The sequence below is a fragment of the Cervus canadensis genome, chromosome 13 (genome assembly GCF_019320065.1).
Source record: "Cervus canadensis isolate Bull #8, Minnesota chromosome 13, ASM1932006v1, whole genome shotgun sequence".
Classification (NCBI taxonomy): domain Eukaryota; kingdom Metazoa; phylum Chordata; class Mammalia; order Artiodactyla; family Cervidae; genus Cervus; species Cervus canadensis.
The window spans coordinates 1,855,108-1,877,601 of NC_057398.1; the positions used below are offsets into that span (position 1 = coordinate 1,855,108).

At 47.8% G+C, this 22,494-nt stretch overlaps 1 protein-coding gene across 7 annotated transcripts in view; it reads right to left on the reverse strand.

Annotated features, from left to right (window-relative positions):
* Positions 1-5,452: 5,452 nt before the first annotated feature.
* NR5A2 (nuclear receptor subfamily 5 group A member 2) overlaps positions 5,453-22,494 on the reverse strand; it is a 124,844-nt gene continuing 107,802 nt past the window's right edge. For all 7 annotated transcript variants that reach the window (XM_043485734.1, XM_043485729.1, XM_043485728.1 and 4 more), the window contains one exon: positions 5,453-7,745. In XM_043485734.1, the coding sequence (XP_043341669.1) occupies positions 7,498-7,745 (248 nt within the window). In that variant the 3' untranslated portion in view covers positions 5,453-7,497. The remainder of the gene's footprint in view (positions 7,746-22,494) is intronic.

The following is a 22,494-nucleotide window of genomic DNA, read 5'->3' on the forward strand; positions in this document are numbered from 1 at the left end:
ATGTTTATTCTTCATAAACATTATTGCCCTGCATTCCCAGATAGGATGTCTATGAATATTTTTTTTAAATATTGATTTATTCGGGTGTGTCAGGGGGCATGCAGGATCCTCAGTTGCAGCACGTGGAACCTTTTCTTCTTCTGTAGTCGTGGCATGTGCCGTCTAGCTCCCTGACCGGGGACCGAACCTGGCCGCAGACACTGGGAGTGCAGAGTCTCAGCAACTGGACCGGCAGGGAAGTCCCTCAGACAGGATGTTATGAACAGTGGATGCAAATAGGATGCTTCTCGAATGGTTTTGTGGTGACACTGAACAGGGAAAGTACTCGTCAGACCACAGTATGGGAAAATTAGGGGCGCTCTTAAAGTGGTAACGTGGGCAGGGCTAAGGGTGGATGGTGCCGACGGCGACGTTTCCTGTTGAGAAGGTGTACAAATAAAGGTTTCCACCCCTGGTTCTCCTGGGGGTAAGGCTCAAAGAATTTGTAGGTTTCGGGGGTCCCTGAGGCCCCTGGCAGTCAACACCTGTTTTACCTATGTATTCATTGTAAACCTTTTATCTTGTATTGGAGTATAGCTGATGAACAATGCCATGACAGTTTCAGGTGGACGGCAACGGGACTCAGCCACACACATATAAACACATGTATCCATTCTCCCCCAAACTCTCCTCCCCTCCAGGCAGCCTCAAGACGCTGAGCAGAGCCCCTCGCTCTGTGCGGCAGGACTCAGTTGGTTATCCATTTTAAATACAGCAGCATGTCCATCCATGTCCATCTCAAGCTTCCTAACTGTCCCTTCCCCCCACCCTTCCCGCCGGCAACCGTAAGCTCATTCTATAAGTCAGTCCGCACCTGTTTCAGATGTCAGTGGTTGTAACTGATCAGTCCTGCTCCTGTTGAGACAAAGCACGTTTTCGGGTTTTGGGTGCCGCTGTTTTAAAAAACGCGTCTGTCACCATCGCGTCTTTTGAGTCCCGGGGAAAAGGGTCAGTGATGAACACGAGTCCTGGGGTGCCTTGGTTTGTGCTTGGGGGTTCAAAGCACGGGGTTTGGAGTCAGAGCCGTGTGCGCCCTGCCCTACCACCTCCCGGCTGGGACTCGGGCAAACTACTTAACTCCTGTAAATGTCGGCTTCCTTGCTGTGAAGATGGGGTTGCCTTGAGGATTCAGCAGTATCATTTTTGTGTATCTGGGGAAATACCAAGCTTTTGAAACAAAGAGACCCCGTCATACAATGGCTTAAATAAGAGCAGTTCCTCTCTCTCTCTCATCTGAGCCTGGTCAGTGGACAGACCTCACCAGGTCATCCCGGGACCCCCGTGCCCCCAGAGCAGGTAGGTTGGGGAGCCAACACCCCCACTACCACAACTGACCTCCACTCAATGGCAGATGCTGGAGAAGCAGGTTTTTGTTTTTTTTTTTTAATTTTTTATATTGTATTGGCGTATGTTGTTCAGTCATCCAGTCGTGTCCAACTCTTTGTGACCCCATGGACTGCAGCATGCCAGACCTCCCTGTTCCTCACCATCTCTGGAAGTTTGCCCAAGTTCGTGTCCATTGCATCGGTGATGCCATCCAGCCATCTCATCCTCTGACACCCTCTTCTCCTTGGGGTATAGCTGGTTAATAATGCTGTGATGGTTTCAGGGGGACAGCAAAGGGACTCAGCCATACACATACATGATCCGTTCTTCCTAATCCCCTCCCATCCAGGCCGCCACATAACAGAGCAGAGTTCCCTGTGCTATAAGGACTTGTTGGTTACCATTTAAAATATAGCAATATGTACATATACATCCCAAACTCCCTAACTATCCTGTCCCCCTATCCTTCCCCATGGCAACCGTAAGTTCGTTCTCAAAATCTGTGGGTCTCTTTCTGCTTTGTAAGTAAGTTAATTTGCATCATTTCTTTTTAGATTCCATGTATAAGGGATGTCACATGGTATTTCTTCTTCCCTGGTTTACTTCGCTCAGTATGACGCTCTCTAGGTCCATCCATTTTGCTGCAAATGACATTATTTCATTCTTTTTAAGGGCTGGGAAATATTCCGTGTAGGCATGTACCATATCCTCATAATCCATTCCCGTCAGTGGACATTTAGGTTGCTCCATGACTTGGCCACTGTGAACAGTGCTTCAGTGAACAGTTAGCGTGCACACGTCCTTTTGGATCACGTTTTTCCCCAGGTATGCGCCCAGGAGCGGGCGTGTAGGGCCCTGCGGCAGCTCTTGTTCCTTTTTAAAGGAAACTCCATACTGCTCCCCACAGTGGCTGCACCAATTTACATTCCCACCAACAGTGCAGGAGGGGTCCCTTAGAGAAGCAGTTTTGAATGAATTTATAGAATTTTTTCAAAAAGTTGTCCTTGGAAGGATACCTCCCATCTCCTCTCAGCTCTTTCTCACTGACTTGGTCCTGAAAACAGTCTTAGACACAGCAGCCCAGGGAGGCTGGTCTGGGGACCACCAGACCTCCTGTCCCGGGGAGGCCAGGGTCCGGCCCACACCGGCCGCAGCTCGGGAGGGGAGCGTGGAGGGCCTGCAGCCTCCAGCCTGCTGGCTCCCCGATCGTTTAGTGCCGAACTCTCGTCAGGGATACTCAGCGATTGGTCTAATGACACCCCCTTCTCCCCTCCTTCCCAGCAACAATTAAACATGTGACGTTTCACAGACTGGCTCTAAGCTTTCCTGCAAACAAAACCACCACCACCACAGCCTGATCTGAGTCACTGAATTATTAATTCCTCACTTAACATAAAACAAATGCCTGTGTGCAGCAGTTAAAGTCCTGCAGGAATATTTATTTTGAGTGACTAAACTATACACTTCCTGTTCGGCGTTCAGGAAAATTGGTCTTTATTATTCCAGGGAAATGTCAAGATCACTGAGTGTCGGAGCATTTTGACCCACGTTGCGGAGAACAAACCCTCCACATGGTTCTCATAAAAATATACATCAGAGGTGGCTTCAAACCGAACGTCAAACTTAGTTAAAGGTACAAACCCCTTCAAAGTTACTGTGAATATCGAATATAACAATCAAATGCACATCAGCAAGAACCATGTCCCGCCACCCCCCACCCCGACCCCAGGGCTGGTTCACGCTGAGGGACTCAGCAACTTTGTGAGAGTTATTCTAAGTGCTGGGAGTGAGGTCTCAGCTTATCAGGATCACCTCCACTGGCTGCTGGGCTGGGCTTTGGAAAAAAAGGCCCCTCCACCAATTTTTTAAAAACTGTATATAGCCACTTATAAAAACATTAAAAAAAACTGTTCTATGACTTCCTTGACCTGCGTGATGATTAATTACCTGGGTGTATACACATGTAAAAGTTTATCAAACTATGTACTTTTCTATGTGTTAAGTTATAGGTCGTGAATGAACTATATACATATTTGTATGTATGAATGTAGATAATGTATGAACATAATGTATGAACATATACTTATCTTTTTCATATTCCATGGAATGTCGGCAAGAATTTTGTAAGTTCTTCCTAGTAAGAGGTTGACAAGGGAGATGTCTTTTGTGGGCCACTGTTGAGTTGATTAAAAATCTCAGCTCCATAATCTACTAGACCTTAGGTATGGCGTTCTGATTGTTTGGTATCCTTTGTGTGGGTAGTTGCTCAACTGCATCCAATTCTTTGTGACCCCGTGGACTGTAGCCTGCCAGGCTCCTCTGCCCATGGAATTTTCCCAGCAAGAATACTGGAGTGAGTTGCCATTTTCTTCTCCAGGAGCTCTTCCCCACCCAGAGATCAAACCCTCATTGCTTGCATCTCCTGCCCTGGCAGGTGGGTTCTTTACCACTGCGTCATCTGGATAATATCACTGATAAAATTTATATCAAATACCAATAACGTAGTACCAGAGGCCTGACTTTGTCTAACGTATCTTTTCCTTTTGAAGCAAATCCTAAGTGTCATCCTGGCCTAGAGACAGACACAGTGTTGTGTTAAAGGGCTTCTGAGTCTTGGATCCACACTTCCCAGGGACTAATGGATCACTTGGAGCAGGAAGCTGTCAGAGGAAGAGGACGCTACCTCGTGAAGCTGATCCGTTGCTGTTGAGCCGCTCACTCGTGTCTGACTCTTTGCGACCCCAGGGACTGCCGCATGCCAGGCCTCCCTGTTCTTCACCATCTCCTGGAGTTTGCACACTCTCACGTCCACTGAGTCAGACTTTGGAGCTGATCCGAGGATCAACTGAATTGACCGGACACCTGGGAAAATGACTAGGGCACAGTGAGCGCTACAAAGACAGATACTATAAGATATTTCCATCAGCTGTAACAGTAAGCGATACAAAATGCTTCATTTTATGTTTGGAGAGGTGACGCACAGGTTGAGTTCAATGCTTCAAGTTTCCCACTAAGGACAGGGGACCAGCCGAGAAGTGTCTATGCGTGTGGAATTCTTCTGACTCCACTCCTAGTCAAGGATCTCAGTTACTATAGATGCTTTAGATCCCAGTAGAATAAGGACACCATAAAAACCTTTAAAAATGATCAGGCTGGGCATATCAATATTTATTGAAATACTGAAAAAAAAAATTCCATTTTGTTGAGAAATTCCTGGCAAGAACCAACATGACAATTTGATTTCACGGATACAGTTAAGTAACGTCAACAAGGAACTGACTTCACACTCTTGACATCGCGTGGATTCAGATCCAGGGGGCAGCAGAAGATCCGTAAGATAAATATCCAGATGTGACAGATTGTCTGTTTATAAACATAGACCAATGACAGTGAGCCCGGCCAAGCCCCAAACCTTCATATCTGAGTCTGCCTTTACTAGTAAATCCTGTAGGTGATAAGGCAGTGGCTAAGTCAACGTCTGGTTGCAACCCAGTTAGTGACAAACGCTAGAGAAAGTCTGCATGCGCCATGGATGCCAAGCGGCATTCTTGTTCATCAGCTTCTGTCTTTAACGTCACCATTAGCGTGGCTTCAGTCTCCATGTTCCCCATCTTTCTAACTGTTCTCCTGGTGTAATTTATTAGGTTAACAACACAATAATATGTGGCCTTGTTTAGATAAAATAGTCAGTGGGAAATACTGTACATTTAAAATAGAACTTGGACTTTTGGGATCAATGTATTTGTTTTTGAAAATTTTTTTTTTTTTTTTGCAATGTTAAGGACCCTCCAAATAACTATCTCCCAGATCTAGAAATTGTCTCAACCCGTGTTCCATATACACTGATGGAACCATGTCATAAACTGTTGGCACTTTTCCCCTCCAACTTGGTTTTTAACTGGGGAGAGTAAAGATGCTGCTCTATTTACTGCTTTGGGTACGGACTCTGATCAACTATCTTCCGTTGTCCTTTGAGCCATGGAGACAACATAGGTGACCTCTGAGTGATGAGCTATGGACTCCCGGCTTAGCTATGGGTACCCTTCACTTGGACATGTGTTAGAGGTGATTAATAAAAATAATAAAATAATCTTCTCTGTACTCACAGAAGTAATAACTAATATCTTTGGTATACAACTTACAACGCTTGGAAAGTAAACCAGATAAGACTCCACCCTTGTTAAATTTACTAGAAAACAGAGGAAGCTACAAGTCACATAATTTACAATAGACATTAAATAAACTACAGTAAGAACCATGAAGATTTACAGACATTTAATCAAGTGAATGATTTAAATTCATTAAGACCCCTCTCTGTCTCTGAACTATGTCCCACTAACTTGACATGCTACAATAAACACATAGATTTGGTTTCTTCAGTCTTGGCTATATTTTAGACAAAGGTGAAACCAAGGAACAATAAATTAGCATCATAATTGTCTACAGTTGAAACTATGATATACAATATAAATAAACTATTCAAAAGCCAGAAACATTTATGAAAAAATTAAGGGACTAGGAGATACTTTCATTTTTTTACAGTTTCTACAAGTGATTGTGCCGCCAATAATCTCAAAAAAAAAAAAAAATTAAAACCTAAATGAGATCCCCGTTTCTGATTTTAGTGTCTCACGACATACAATAACTAAGTACTGTTAAAAATAATGACCGATCAGAAAAATAACAGTAAGGAAATTGCGACTTCAGGTCTTTTGTCATGTCACAGTCCCCCGCTCCCCCCAGAGGACCTAAGGAATGTAAACACTCTATTTTATTTGACTTTAAAGTATTAATACTTTATTTTAAACAAGTGTTGATGCACATCTGCTACCTTTGAGAATTGTGAAGTAAGGCAAGACTTCTGTATCTCTGGCATCGCCTGTTGATAATACTGACAGAATGGTCGGGAGACTTCGTTTCACAGTTCTCTGTCCTCCAATAATTGTTCTATAGCAGACTTTGGTCTATATAGTGACTTAGAAAGGTCACTGTCACTCTCTTCCCTTCCCTATGGGGGACGATTTGAAGCACATTACTATCTTTCCAGGCTACGTAAAGATCACCGTTTCCTCTCTACGTTCAGGGGATGATCAATTGCAACATGTCAATCAATGTATCTGCTCACCCCCACCTTTATTTTGCATAGCTTAACATGCTTCCGTGTAGTTTTCCTGTTCAGAACAGTGACTATTTGACATTCCAGCAAAATGTTTCCTATTGTATTTTTTTAATGAACTACAAACCTTGATGGTTAAAAAGGCTGATGCATCCTAACGAGCCTTTCTGCTGGGACTTTTTATGAAATCCAGTAATGCTAAAGCTAAAGCTTTAAAAGTTTGTAGTCGCTGCCCTTAGTATTAATGAACGCTTGTAATAGGATCAGAAGAGGGACACTGCCTGCTTTATTTTCCCCCAAACATTATGAACACATGACAAAACAAACCAGAACGTAGTCAAAATGGCAAGCTCACGTATTAATGGACTGTTCTTATTAGCTGTTGGCAGGTCTAAGATACAGACAGCCAAGATTAGGCTTTTCGAGGTTTAGCGGAGCTTCTGGGGGGTGCGGCGGAGCACAGGTCCTCGGTACAGACTCCGGGATCAGAGGACAGAAGCTGCTGGGTCCTTGGAAGGAAGAGGAGAGGGTTGTTATTGGTGCAGCTGATGGATTCTTGAGGATGTTTCAGTTCAGCTTTACCATGGAGGAATTCTGTAAGCTCAAATTCCCTGCCACGTAAGCCTAACGAATAACACGGATCAGCTCTCAGAATTCTTCACATTGGAGATCAGTTTCAATATACAAGAAAGCTTCTGTCTGTTTCCAGCCTGACATGGTGCTGGGATCCGCCTGTGGGTTCAGTCCACTCCGTTCCAGCGTCTTTTGCACGGAACGCTTTGGGGATGTGACTACCTTTGATTCACAGTTTGCGATACAAATACCCTGATACATCATTTATTGGCTATTCAGTATCTGATTACTATGCCTTATCAAACTCAGTATCTTTAAACTAAGTGTTTAACTCATGTTGCTTGGAGCCACTCAGAGTATTTTTCTCCCTTTCTCCTGTTCTCCTCCTCCCCCACCCCACCCATCTCTGTGTTTCTGGGAAGCCGAGCTCCTGGGGGCGGTGACTAAGCTCGTTTCGCATGCAGCATCTCGATCAGCAGGTTGTTGTACGGCACGTCCCCGTTCAGGTGCTTGTAGTAGAGGTACTCCTCGGCCTGCATGCTGATGGCCCGGATCTCCGGAAGTCGGAGCAGCAGCTGCCCGAATTTCTCTGTCTGCTGCGGGTAGTTACACACGGTATAGTCCAGCAGGGCAGCGTTGACTTGTTCCTGGACGCCTTCGACCAGCTGGAAGTTCTCCAGGTTTTTGACATCTGGATTAAAAAAAAAAAAACCCACAATATTTCAATGGTGTTTTAATTTCTGTTTTTAGCAGCGTGTTCAATTAAGGGTTTTTCTCCTGACATAAAGCCCACTTGATGCACTGCTGGATGGTCGGTCAACCCCACTCTTGGAAGTACCTGAGAAAACAGTCACAAATGTGCTTTAGAAGAACGTCCTGTTGAAATCCTGCCTATACCTCCAATCAATTAGACACCAGTGGCTTTTGAGCAAGGTCAATTCTTTTCATATCTCACAAAAGAAAAGGTTTGAGGATTCCGAAAGTAGAAGGATCATAATATATTGCCAGCAAATGAGTCCCTTGAGGAGGACTGATCTTAACCCAGTATGTGACACAATGCATGGAACTCTGTATTAATTTTTCTGACCCAAGGTGAAATCTGTGTCCAGGCTATGATGTAGTTAATTCTAATAAAAAGTGACAGGGTTCTTGTTTCTGGGTGACATTTTCTAAATGATTCTGAAAGCCTCTGACTTGTCTAGCCTATGCTAATGAACCATCTGGTACACTCCAGTGACTGTCAGTGGAGTGTTGCTGCTGGGAACTCTCTGAAATATGTGTCTTGGTGACTAATGATCTTTATCAGATGAAAGGTCCGTCCTTTAGGCAGAGTTCAGGCCAGGATGGCTGGTGCCCTTTAACCTGAATGTGGTTTCTAAAGTTGATACTTTGCCTTTTTTTTCCTTTCCCTTCTAGACAGGAGCCACTCACACAGAGGAGATGGATTCAGACAATCCACCCGGCCTGACTCCTGAAGATCCTCATCACGTGGAGTAAGAGGGAAACAGAGTCAAAAGGCAGACACAGACAATGAGCAAGGGAAAATGGCTCTGGTGGAATTTCTCTTCTGGAGTTTGTTTATGTGAACCGTACAACTTGTTTACCATGTGTAGACAGACGCCTCTGGGAGAAATCTAAAGACGCGTGTGTGTGTTTACATGCATCATCCGTGCTAAGAAAGCAAACAGATGCAGGCACCTCTCCCCCTGCTTTATTTTCTAATTGGACAAAAATAAATAAGAACAATTCCATAGAAAACCAAATAATACTATGGCTAAAAGGTTAAATGTACCAAACTCCGTCGCGTCACCAAGATAACTCGTGCCCCGTGTTTTTGCCACTGTACGTGTGACGCTTCGTCTGCACACACGTGCACGGCCATTGTGGTGTCTCTACGTGCTGTGACAAGAGGCTGCCTCACATGTGCTGTTGAAACGTGTCCAGGATGATTTCGGTGTTTACATTTTGAGCCATAACTTTGCAGGAAGCATGCTTCCCCAATTCCGTCCCCAAATCTCTGCCCCAAATCAAAAACAGTGGGGAATTAGTACTGAAAAAGCGTGGGCACTGGTAGGATCACATCTACTTCAAAGTGCAATGGCAGAGTCAAAAATATTCGATTCCTTATTAACGAGACGCACAAACAGACAAATGCGACCCGACGAGGCGCGTGCGCCTTCCAAGGTGTTGTCCACTGGACGCTGTACACAGGAGGCACGGCAGTTAATGATGCGTTTTCCGTCTATCTCATCTCAACTGCCTTAGAATTCAATTAAAATACTCATTAGTTATATTTGGTTCAAAATTATAAAATGTAAACAACTGGAAATCCCTTGAATATGCTGTACCAAGACAGATGACAGAAAAATCTACATTCATGTCAGCCTGGTTCTCTGCCACACTGTTCGAATTTCAGAGGCACACACCCTGGTTACAGACATTGGTCCTTCCTAAAGCATCATGGCAGAGAACCAGTAATTCAAAAATAGTTCATCTGAATTCTGACCAGCTTCTTAGTGCTGCTTCGCTTTACCCTTCCGCTCAACCTAAAGAAAACTTTTAAACCTAAAACCTAAGGAATAATTTAGTTTTCTCTTTTATATACTACTAAGAAGTTGAAAGAAAAAAAGAGACAAGCAAATTCCAGTGTTATAGTGATTTTAACACAATCATAGGGGAAAAAAATCGAAATGACATATTATTTTATGCTACAATGACAGATATTGTCACAGCAAGAAAAGCTAACGAAAGTCACCGAGATTCATAGGGAGATGCAGGAATTTGTGCAGTATAAAATGCAAGATAAACGAACAACAGTCGTTTCAGAGAGTCGTTTCTGAAACCTTTTTATGATAAATATATTTTTTGAGAATAAGGTTCAACCTTCTGTGATAAATTATGCCACTCTCTTAATAAAAATAAATCAAAACACAATGAACTGCTAAGAAACAGAAAACGAAGGATGGATCATAAGTTCTGGTTAAACCACTTACTCGTGTTACAGATAACTGCTTAAAGTCTTCAGGTCAGCATTTGCTGGATAATTTCTATGGATACTGGTCCAAACTCCCCAAAGTTTAAAAACACATGCAATTGTCCTTCTGAAGGAAAATGCTGTTCAATGAGTTTATCATTAACTGTAAACAGAAGTTACGCTGCTAGTTGTCCCAAACGTACCTACTTACTGAACGTCTGCTTTGTTTCTATGTCTATACAGGCAGTTTTAATTCAGTGGCAACGATTCTGATGTTAAAGCTATAAAGTGAAAGAAAAAGAGAGAGAGAAAGAAAGGAAGGAAGGAAGGAAAGAAAAACATTTTGATTGAATTCCTCTCATCACTGACCAGGAAGTCCCCAAATCACAGCTCTGGCTGATCTGTTTCAGCTCTCACAGCATCTTGTCCTCTTTTATTAACCGTCCATTTCCCCATGGAAACGGCCAGCATCTTGGGATGAGAACTGTGTTATATATTTCAGTCAAGGCCTCCCCAAAGACTTCTCCAATTGTTTGCTTTACATTTAGGGGTATTTGTCCAAACATGGCTTAATTATGAAATGACCTATTACGTTAGCTGCTACGTATTTTTTTATGCTGCGTGTGTGAGCTCAGTCCTGCCTGACTCCTTGTGACCCCCATGGACTGCAGCCCGTAAGCCTCCTGTGTCCGTGGGGTTATCCCGGCAAGAATACTGGAGTGGGTTGACACTTCCTCCTCCAGAGGCTCTTCCTGGCCCAGGGACTGAACCTGAGTCTCCCGCTTCTCCTTCAAATGCAGGCGAATTCTTTACCCGAGCCGCCTGGGAAACCCTTGAGTTGCTGCGTGTCTTCTAAGTCGGTTTCCTTTCTTTTTCTAGTTTGACACCGGCTTTCAAAAATTGACTTATACAATAAATTTCTCCCTGAAGTAAAATATTTTAAATGTAATAGTGTATTCTACTCAAGAATCCTGTGGTAAGCCTTTCTATGATCTGAATAACCAAGTCTCAGTTCACGTGTTTTGACAACGGGGGTCAGTTTTGCTTCAGGGAGAAGATGACCATGCACTCCTCTGGGCGTGGAATATGATGGCCCCTTGTTCTTGAGTCTTGTATTTCCCGTCTGACAGGCAGAACTTGGTTTTTCCACATGGAGAATGTGAACTGATGCAGCCATTGTGGAAGACAGCATGGAGGTTTCTCAAAAAACTAGAAATGCAGCTTCCATAATGACCCAGAAATTCCACTCCTGGGTATGTATCTGAAGAAAATGAAAAAAATAACTGGAAAAGACACACACACCCCAAAGTTCACAGCAGCACTATTTACAGTAGCTAAGACGTGGAGGCAGCCCAGGGGGCCATCAAAGATGATAAAGAAGGTGTAATGGGTTCGAGCAAACTCTGGGAGACGGTGAAGGACAGGGAAGCCTGGTATGCTGTAGTCCATGGGGTTGCAAAGAGTCTGAGTGACTGAACAACAAATATATATAAATATGTAGGAGAAGGCAATGGCACCCCACTCCAGTACTCTTGCCTGGAAAATCCCATGGACAGAGGAGCCTGGTAGGCTGCAGTCCATGGGGTCGCTAAGAGTCGGACACGACTGAGCAACTTCACTTTCACTTTTCACTTTCATGCATTGGAGAAGGAAATGGCAACCCACTCCAGTGTTCTTGCCTGGAGACTCCCAGGGACGGGGGAGCCTGGTGGCCTGCCGCCTATGGGGTCACACAGAGTCAGACATGACTGAAGCGACTTAGCAGTAGCAACATGTATATATGTATAATAGAACACTTTGCCGACAATGGTCCATTTAGTCAAAGCTGTGGTTTTTCCAGTAGTCATGTATGGATGTGAGACTTGGACCATAAAGAAAGCTGAGTGCCAAAGAATTGATGCTTTTGAACTGTGGTGTTGGAGAAGACTCTTGAGAGTCCCTTGGACTGCAAGGAGATCTAACCAGTCCATCCTAAAGGAAATCAGTCCTGAATATTCACTGGAAGGACTGATGCTGAAGCTGAAACTCCAATACTTTGGCCACCTGATGCGAAGAGCTGACTCACTGGAAAACAGGCTGATGCTGGAAAGATTGAAGGCAGGAGGAGAAGGGGATGACAGAGGATGAGATGGTTGGATGGCATCACCGACTCGATGGACATGAGTTTGAGCAAGCTCTGGGAGTTGGTGATGGACAGGGAGGCCTGGAGTGCTGCAGTCCATGGGGTCGGACATGACTGTAGTCCATGAACTGAACTGAACTGAGTAACGGAACACTACCCAGCTATAAAAAAGAATGAGATTCTGCCATTTGCAACAACACAGATAGACTTGGAGGGCATTATTCTTAGTGAAGTAAGTCAGACAGAAAAAGACACATACTGTATGATATCACTTATCAGGGGAACCTAAAATACAACAAACTAGTGAATATAACAACAAGAACAAAAAGAAACAGACTTGCAGATACAAAGAACAACCTGGTGCTTACCAGTGGGAAGAGGGAAAAGGGGAGGGGCAAGATATATCCTCCAACACAGGGGGTACAGTCAGTATGTTACATTAATAGTAACTATGAGTGGAGCATAACCTTCAAAAATTGTGAATTCAAAAAGGAAAGCAAATAGACACGAAAAGTGCCAAAACAGCGCCACCACCTCTTGGAAGACTTGGAATTTTCTCTTTCACATAAGTCACTTGTGTGTACTTTTTAGGAAGAGACCAGGATTAATTGTGCTCATTGAATTTTCGGCTAATTCATGCCCTGTTCTAAAAAACTAAACATGAAATGCCCTTAAAATGCTAAGCATTTTCTCTGAGACGCTGTCTTAGAAATCAAGCCCCACTCTACAAGTAACGAATGGGTGCTGGCATGTCTCGGGGTCTTACCTCTAGCAGCGGTCCATAACACTGGAAGTTCGTGAATGAACTGATAGCTAATTATATGAGAAAGCAAAATTTGGACAAATTATTCCACGTTCTGGGGTCCTTGGAAATCTGCTTTCGGGATTTGCTCTTCAGTTCCCAGATGAAACAGCCTTGCCCCACACATGGGTTTGAGAAGGAGACCCAGCTGGGGGAGATCGACAGGAGACCGAAACCGCCCCCCGCCCAGCTCTTCTGGGGCGCGTCATGCCGGATCCCCGAGCCTTCTCTTTCTTTGAAACCGATGTAAGCTTCATCTTAATACAATTTAGAAACGCAAGTTAATGAACCCCATCATTACAAATTCTGAGTTGGAAACAGTACGTAAACAGACAGAGGCACCCCCAACACTTTCTCCAGCGCCTTTAAATTTTGATGACTGGCAAAAAAAAGCATTTTGAGCTTCTCCTCTAAGTATCAATCTCCTATCATCTATTCTACTTTACTCACTCAGGGACTAATTACCAACTTGTTATATGGAGCAGCCTGACGATCAGCTCACAGTGGGGGCCCAGAGTCTCTTCCACCCTTATTGGAAAGCAAACCCTTAGGTCTTCTTGAATACATTACAGCTGGCTTTTCGGTCACACGCAGCTTTCAGCCTCCTTCTGAAGCTGAAGACGCCGGTATCTGCCGCCCTGGCCCCGGCCACGTGGCGCGGCTCCCGTACCGCACGCTCTTTTTGGAGACTGGCCCTCTGCAGAGCAAGGGGGCTGGGGGCTGGGGGGCTCAAATGGCCGGAGAGTATAATCATCTTTGTTAACTTTCCGCACGTTGGGGGGACAAAAGAAATCTCATCCGGTCCTTTCAGAGATACAAAAGTGGGGGGAAGAGGTACCACTCCGCGCCCGGAGAATACTGCTTCCCCTTGAGGCTTTCGGAGGGGCCACCTCTAAACTGGCTCGAGACTTGTCCCGCGAAGAGAAAACAAACGAATTTTCTATTGGGAATTCATTAAAAAAATTTTTTAAAGGGCTAACCTTAAATAATTTGTAGAAATAATTTTGTAGGAACTTCTGGAGAGCAACATGCTAGCTCTTTTCCTGTGAACCAAGCTGTCTGAATAAAGAGTGAGGGTTGTCTGGGGTTGGAGACGGGCAGACAGGGCGCTCTTCAGTGCCGACGCCTGCAGTTGGTGGCTACACTCTGTTTCCAGAAAAAAGTAAACCCAAGATTTTAAATTAACTGCTAAGTCCTTTATATAAATCTGCGCATGTGTACACATGTGTATGATTATGAGCCACGGGCTATTGGTAGCGACCGGAACACACAACCCGGCGTCTTCACAGAACGAGAAAATCCAAGTCTTTGGCGGGAACTACGTGTAAAAACATGGGCATACAGGATATGTATTATTTTTGCACATAGAAATGAGCCCTTACAACTAGTTCAATTCAGTCACTCAGTCGTGTCCGACTCCACGACCCCATGGACTGCAGCACGCCAGGCCTCCCTGTCCATCACCAACTTCCAGAGTCCACCCAAACTGATGTCCATTGAGTGGGTGACGCCATCCAACCGTCTCATCCTCTGTCGTCCCCTTCTCCTCCCGCCTTCAATCTTTCCCAGCATCAGGGTCTTTTCCAATGAATCAGGTCTTTGCATCTGATGGCCGAAGTACTGGCGCTTCAGCATCAGTCCTTCAGTGAACATTCAGGGCTGCTGGCCTTTAGGAGGGACTGGCTGGCTCTCCTTGCAACCAGCTGGTGCTTTATAAACGACAAGGCATACGACCGCGCTTCACTCCTTCACACCTTATGTGCACACAGTCTAGGAATTCATTCGTTCACTCAGCCCTGTGTGAGACGATGAAGATACAGGAATAAAAGACAGACTCTGGGTCACGGGCTAGAGCCAAGCCGTGGGTGCCCCGAGCACACACAGGGCCTGGGGGCCAGACGAGTCCTCGGGGGAGGTGATGAGGCAAGGGAGCCGAGCGACACGGGGAAGTGGGAGGAGACAGCGGCCCGCACAAAGAGCCCCCGAGACAGGGACGGGTCCTCGGGGCAGCTCAGCTTCCGTGAAGGGCTGCGGGGGGCGGGGGTGGGCACAGGGGCGGGAGGGGGTAAGAAGGGTGGACCGTAAGGTTTGGGGTGGGGGGCGCTGGACAACGGAGTCTGCCTTTTGTTCTGGAAGCTACACAGAAGCATCGCAAGATGTGAGGAAGGCAGGCCACGGTCAGGCCACGTTTCTCTGAGTGGGAAACGGCAGGTGTGTGCGGGACCACAGGTGACAGACTCGGTGGCCACAGGGGTGGGGATGGACGCGAAGGTCATCCAGGCGGTGCATGCCACAGGGCTTGCCGGCCCCGGGTTGATCGACAGCGGGAGAGAGCAGAGGCCCTGGCTGGTGGTCTGGGTGTCTGTCAAGCGAGAGAGTGGAGGGCACCTCCACCCCCGTCCCCCGGCAGGAGGAGACGTGGAAGTGTAGGACGTGGTGAGTCCAGGTGCAGCCACGGTGGGTTCAGGGGCACGTGGGGCGTCCCCAGGGATGCAGGGCCAACGGCTGGAGACGGGGGTCCAGACTCAGTGGGGAGGCGGGACTGGCGTCCAGATGCGGGAGCCGTCGGTGGTCAGCTGAGGATGGAACCCCAGGAGTCAGGGGGAGCGTGTGGAGAGAGACGAGAAGCGCTGGGGCTGGGAGTCTGGAGACCACCGACTTGCCGAGGATTCTCTCTTGAGAAAGCGTTATGGGTTATGAGATTTAGACTCAGAAAGACTAAACAGCTTTTCCACGACCTCTAAGGACAGACCCGGAGAACAAGGGAATGGCTAACATTCAGCCAGCATTAGTCAACCTGAAAAGGATGTTTTCACAGACCTCTTAAGACTGTGAATGTGTCACACAACCGCAAGCTCCTGCCACCTAAGGGGGTTTCGGAATGGGACGTACCGGGTGGTCCAATAGCTCAGCTTCTAAAGCGTCTCAAGGTTTGTGAATGAACAGCTTTCAGAGAATTTGAATGAAGTAACGAACCCCTGACACTCATATTGATGCATGCTAAGTTGCTTCCGTCATCTCCAACTCTTTGTGACCCCGTGGACTGCAGCCCGCCAGGCTCCTCTGTCCATGGGACTCTCCAGGCAAGAATCGTGGAGTGGGTTGCCATTTCCTTCTCCAGGGGATCTTCCCGACCCAGGGATCCAACTAGCGTCTCTTATGTTTCCTGCACTGACACGTGGGCTCTTTAACACTAGCCCCATATTTATCTATTAGACACCTTAACCATCTTAATGCCTCAGGTCATGGTTATAAATAGTCACAGTGACATGAGCAGAGGCCAGAGTCATAAGTACCCTCCTGGGGGCCTTTTCTGCGCCGCTCCCCACCCCCCGATCCCAGCCCTCGACACCGGGGCTGTCTCATGGGCAAAACAGTATCTCTGATGTTGCAGTTTTCCAGAATCAATGAAAGGGAGAGGATTCCTTGCACATTTATCCCACTCTCAATCACAAAGAATATTCAGGAAAACACGGCCACACCTTAAGTTTCACTTAGAGACTTTCCACTCTGTTTTCTTAATTTCCCCAAACATGTAGGACATTCCACAAAAAGCTACTAATGCGGTGCCTCCCGGGGCTGCCGAAAGCACAGGCTCGGGAAGCACTGCTGCCTAAAGAATGTCACCTGCGGGGACCCAGGCGTGCGTCAGTTTGCACTCATAGTTCGTCACCCCTACCAGGCAGCAGCTTCTCCCCAACGGAAAAGAGCGCCGCGCACCAACCAAACGTCATGCTTCTGGTCCTGATTCTGTCTCTAACTGTGAGATCATGAGCGCATCGCTCTCTGGGGCCCTGAGTTTCCTGGTCCCTGAAGGGCAAGGGCTGACTCGACCATCTCCCATCGCCCCAGCCCTAAGCGTCCACAACTGCGTGACTGTGACTCCAAGCTTTGGAAGAAAGGCGCTGGATTCACAGTCAGCACGGAAGTAGTGACATGGGTTGCCCTGCGCCCACCCCGTCAGCTGCGTTTTCACTCCACTGTCCGCGCATGACTTTGATTCCCCGAGACGGTTTTGGGCTTGAATCGCAAATTATCTCAAACTCTCTTTAGTAGGCAGCCGAGAGTGGACACAATGTCTGTTAGCAACACGGTACCTGAATTCATGTACATCCACGTGGCACCCCCTTACCACACGGGAGGGGAGTTTCTGTGTGGACTTGACCACAGAGCTCAGACGGTGCAAAGCGGGCTGCGGGCTGCTGACCCAAGTCAGGCAGCCTGGCCCGGGAATCCAGAGTATAGACCGATTGAAAACAAATGGCTTCATTTAAACAGTCAAAGCAAACACCATTCCAGGACTTCCTTGGTGGTGCGGTGGGTAAGACTCCACCAGCCCGTGCGGGGGATGCTGCCCGGTCCCTGGTAGCAGCTAAGCCTGTGCGTCACGATGACCGAACCCTCGAGCCCGCGGCCCGGTGCTCTGCAGGGAGAGAAGCCACACGAGAAGCCTGCCCGCTGCAACGAGGGAGCCCGTGCCGGCAGGGAAGACCCGGCGCAGCCACAGCAGAGCGCTGTCCCACCGAGCCCGAGCACATTTCCTTCCCAGGACGGCACCTACGTCCTCGCCCCGGTCTAACCCTGCGCTCACGCCTCTGCCGGGCTCCTCTCCGGACATGCTGGCCTCCTCGCTTGCTCCTGACTTAGGACCTCACACGTGCTGTCCCCGCAGTCTGGATGGTTCTTCTCGATCCTGTGGACTTTTCCCCCAGGACACCCCAGTTTCTGCTCACACGTCACCCCTTCGGGACGCCTCCGCTGACAACTCTTTCTAAAACAGCTCTGCCTCCCTATCGAATCACTCTGGCCCCTCCTTCTGCCTTTCTTTTCCTTAAAAATATTTACAATGTATGCAAGAGTTGTGTGTACACCCACATCCGTTCACAGCACCAAAAGGGGGCAGAGACCGAAGTGCCTGTTAATGGGTAAAGGCATAAAAAAGCAGGGTCTGTAGATTCAGTGAAGTGACCGCTTAGGAAGCAGGGGCATTCTGACACGGGGGTGACGTGGGGGACCCTGAGGACCCTGTGCCGGGAGCGAGGTCAGTCACAGAGGGACAGATGCGCAGGCCTCCACTCACGGAGTGCCCGGGGCAGTCAGACCCACGGAGAGAGCCGTGCAGCGGGGCTGCCAGGGCCTGGGGGACGGCGGGTGGGGGTGTCTAACGGGCAGAGTTCTGCAAAGCGGAAGGAGCTCGGGACACTGACCTGACAGCAATGTAAATACACTTAACATCCTCGAACTGTCCACTTAAAAATGGCAAGGGTGAGAAAGTTTATGCCCCGTAGAGAACAGACATGTGGTTGCCAAGGGCGAGGGACGGATCGGGAGTTTGGGATTAGCAGACGATAAGCGAGGTCCTACTGCCTAGCACAGGGAGCTGGATTCAACGCACACGCGCTGCGATTAACCACATGGAAAGACTATGAGAAAACACGCATACAAGAACACATGTATGTCTGAGTCACTCTGCTGTACGCAGACTTTAACACAACATCGTTAACACAACTGCCATTCAATGAAAAACAAGAAATTTTACGTGCTGTGTATTTTACCACAATTAAACATTGAAAACCATACTGTCTGTGTGGGTGCTGGAACATGATAAAACACAGACCTGAGAACCACTGCTCTGCAGAACCAGACCATCCCCGACGCTCCCCAGGCCGCCCACGTTCTGTGTTCCTTCCACGGACCAGATTCCCGCAGCTGAAGGGTGACTGCTACCCGTTCTGTGCTTCCTCTTCGCTCACATCCTTACTCTGCACCTTCTTATTGATGCCTGCTTGCCTGACTTCACAGTATACAGTTACTTGTCTAGTTCTTTATAAAGTGTTTATCTGATCTTTAAGCTTGCCAGTCGCCCTCACGAGGGCCGCTGTGAAGGCAGGGACACCCGGGCCGGGGGGCAGCTCATGGGACGCCCTCCCCCGCTGCGGAGGGATGACCGCAGAGTCCCCGTCTTGACTTAATGCTGCCTGGCGCTGAACCAAAGTATTTCCTTCTTCCTCTTTTGGCCTTTGACACGCTGTTCATGCTTCCACATCAAATTCACGGCACACCGTGTTTTTCCTTCGTGTAGAACTGTTTCATGATCAGAAGCAAAAAGCACCAACCCCACTATGGACTGTGCCTTCTAGGGACACAGACTCTGAACCGGGTGCTGGCTGTGTGCGCTGACGGTAGCGTCAGGCCCGCCGGCTTTCCTGGGCTCCTCTGCACCTTCTGTGTGTAGAACACTTATTTCCTCTGCCCGGGGTCCACCTTCACCACACACTCCAGGCCCAGGATGATGGCTCCAGGGCGTGACTTTCCTCTTTAGATCCAACCGCTTCTGGACATCCTGGCTTCCGGACCTCCTGGCTTCCGACTGGCAGGTGGGCATCGCAGACTCGGGCGGTAACATCGCCCTCCACTCCCTGGTACCCAAGCCTGCTCTCTGACTCTGGACTCCCCTGTTCTGATCATCAGCCGACGTCCCCAGGCCTCAGCCCAGACAGCCTGGCCTCCAGGGGGCCTCTCCAAGCCCATCTCTGTGGACTGTGGTCTGTCTGCCCGTCGCAGGGGGCATCAGGTGTCACATGGTCACCTGTGAGTCGTGGGGACAGGATGTCGACCTCGGTAACGGCCAGCCTTCCCCCGTCCTACCACCGGGCCTGGGCAAAGTGTGAAGGAGCCCCCTTCACACTCGGCGAATGGAAGAACACGTTCTCACGTTAATGCACACATCCCTCTTCGCCTTGCATGCGTCTGAAGGCCCTCTGAACACATCTGATCGGACCCTCCCAGACCCACAGCCCGTGTCCTGCCTCCCCGGGGAAGGCAAGGCGCCCAGGACAGACCTGAGGAGACTCGCCACTTGGAACCACGCTCCCAGAAGCAGGAACCACGTGCCAACTAACTCCCTAAGAAGGGCCAGCTAACCTCTCCTGCGCCCGAGCCCCGGCAGCTAGAGCCCTAGGCGGCTTCAGAGCTCCTCACGGCGTGAAGTCACGACCAACCTCAGATACCACAGCAGGACGCCTTTCTGTCATCCAGCTCTGGGAAAAGAGATGAAACTGACTTCAGTGACCTTCAGAAGGAAAAACATCTGGTTTGCCTGGTATCATGAAGCGGTATGTCATCAGAAGATGTTGAGAAAAGCCTGTCTGGGCACTGTAAGCCACGTCCAGACCACCGGTGACAGAGGGCATTCATGCTTTCCGTCTCTACACACATCTGCAGTGTGTTTTCCAGAAAGCTACGGGATAAAAATGAGGAAGGAAGGCTATACAACAGGGGTTTTAAGATCAAGAATTGAAGCAGGTCGTAAGTTTTATCAAGTTCTATAGGCCAGATGATACTGAAAACCACATAAAAATGCATGCGGAATGACAGGCAAAAAAAAAAAAGAGAAAAATCTCTGACTGGGAACTAATGCAGTAGTTTGAACCAGGGGCAGAGGATAGAACAATTTTCTGGTCTCCTCCTAAATTTCAAATAAAACTATGTGTCAGACAGACTTAATCCTTGGGGCAAATGCACACAGTGCTTGATAAACAGGAACTACTTCTAGCTGGAGCGGCCCTGGCCAGCCCGCCTTGGCAGCCTCGCTCCTTACCTTGTTATAAAGACCATCTGCTCAGAATACAACACGTCCACATGCATGAAAACCTGTCCGCCTTCAGAGAAAAGCTCCTCCCCCCACGCTCGTCGTCACGTCCCAGAATAGCTTTCGACTCACGAGTTTGTATTTTTGATTTTTACTCAGGAATTTCTGTGGTTTTGGCCAAGTTTCCTTACTTGCTTTGAATAAGGTTATGGTCTTCAGTTTGTTCAGGTGGCAAGTCAAGCCTATGAATAAACCAGCGTTATCATATGAAAGAGAATTAAACAGGCAGATCCAAGTGGGGATATATTAAGCCAAATTTAAGCTCCAGTTGTTGAATTTAGCCCAGGCTCGATGTCTGGTTTGCCTGGGGATAAATTCAGCTTTCCAGCTAATCGAATGAAGAAAACCGCCTCAGGTATGATAAAATTTACAAGAGACCGCTGTCCAACCGTTCTTGTTAAAAATATTAGCTTAAAGGCATTCTTATCGTCTTTGGGATGAAGACCATATTTGCATTTAATGATTTGATTTCAAACTTTTATGAACTTGGATCCAATATTAGCTTAGCCAATTAAAATCTTATTTGGAGGGAGAGTGAGGGGCAAAAAGCCACACCTACTCAGCTCTGGTTAGTGTTTTAGAACTTTCCTATGAACTCTCAAAGAGGTTATTTCTAAGAGAAAAAAATAAAGGGGGAGGGTAACGTTTCAGAATATAAATGCACATTTAGTAAACAATGTTATATTCACAATACACAATTGACTTGAAGCTTTTCTGCATGCTAGAGCCTTGGTCCAGAAGACAAAAGATGTAATCTTCCAGATATTTCCACCATACAATCAATACTCCTTCATAATTCAACATTTGAAAGAAACGCTTTTTCTTTAAACTGCCCGTTAGTCCACAGGCCATAGGGTGGCTGCAGGGCCAGGGGCGGCTGCTCCCCATTCAGGGCCCGTTCCAGCCTGCCTTCCACCCTCCAGGCCCGGGGGGAGGCAGACGGGGCCAGGGGCGGCTGCTCCCCATCCAGGGCCCGTTCCAGCCTGCCTTCCATCCTCCAGGCCCGGGGGGAGGCAGACAGGGCCAGGGGTGCAGAGGGCCGAGGGTCCACGGGGAGAAGGAGCTGACTGCAAACTAAAGGGTGGGTGGAAATGTTGGAAAAAAGCATTCAAAACCCTCCCCCAGGTAAGCAGTTTATTCTGTATAACCTGCATCACGCAGCCCTCAGGGCCCCTGGCTGGCTGGGCAGGAAGCTCACGGACTCTCCCAGGGCGGGGTCCACGAGCAGCCTGGGGTCAGAAACACGAGGGTCTCCACTGCCCAGCTGCGGCCCACTCCCCGGGGTGACGGGGCGGCTGGGACGAGGCGGGAACGCATCGGACACCCCGGGACCAGCTCTCCTCTCACTCATTTCAACGGAAACCAAGATGTGACAGAACACACACGTCATCTGGAAGAACAAGCACTGGTTATTCCAAAAGGATGGAGCCCGTGACAGTTAAGCCAACGCAAGGCTGTGACAGGTAAGGAACTCTGCCTCCCACGCAGGAACAGGGCCGAGACCCTCCACTGCGATTTGCGTCTGGTTCCCGAATGAAGACTCAGCAAGCTGAACTCTGCACATTCAGAGGCTGTATTCGGGCTTTATTTGTGATAAGTTTAAAAGATCCCTTTCCATTTCATGGGGCTTCCCTTGTAGCTCAGTCGGAAAAGAATCTGCCTGCAGTGCAGGAGACCCAGGTTCAAGCCCTGGGTCGGAAAGATCCCCTGGAGGAGGAAATGGCAACCCACTCCAGTATCCTTGCCTGGAGAATCTCACGGACAGAGGAGCCTGGTGGGCTGCAGTCCATGGGGTCGCAAAGAGTTGGGTACAACTGAGCGACTAACATTTAATTTCCTTTTCACAGTAAATATCTTAATTCATGAGAAATAAATTCTGTCTGAAACCAGC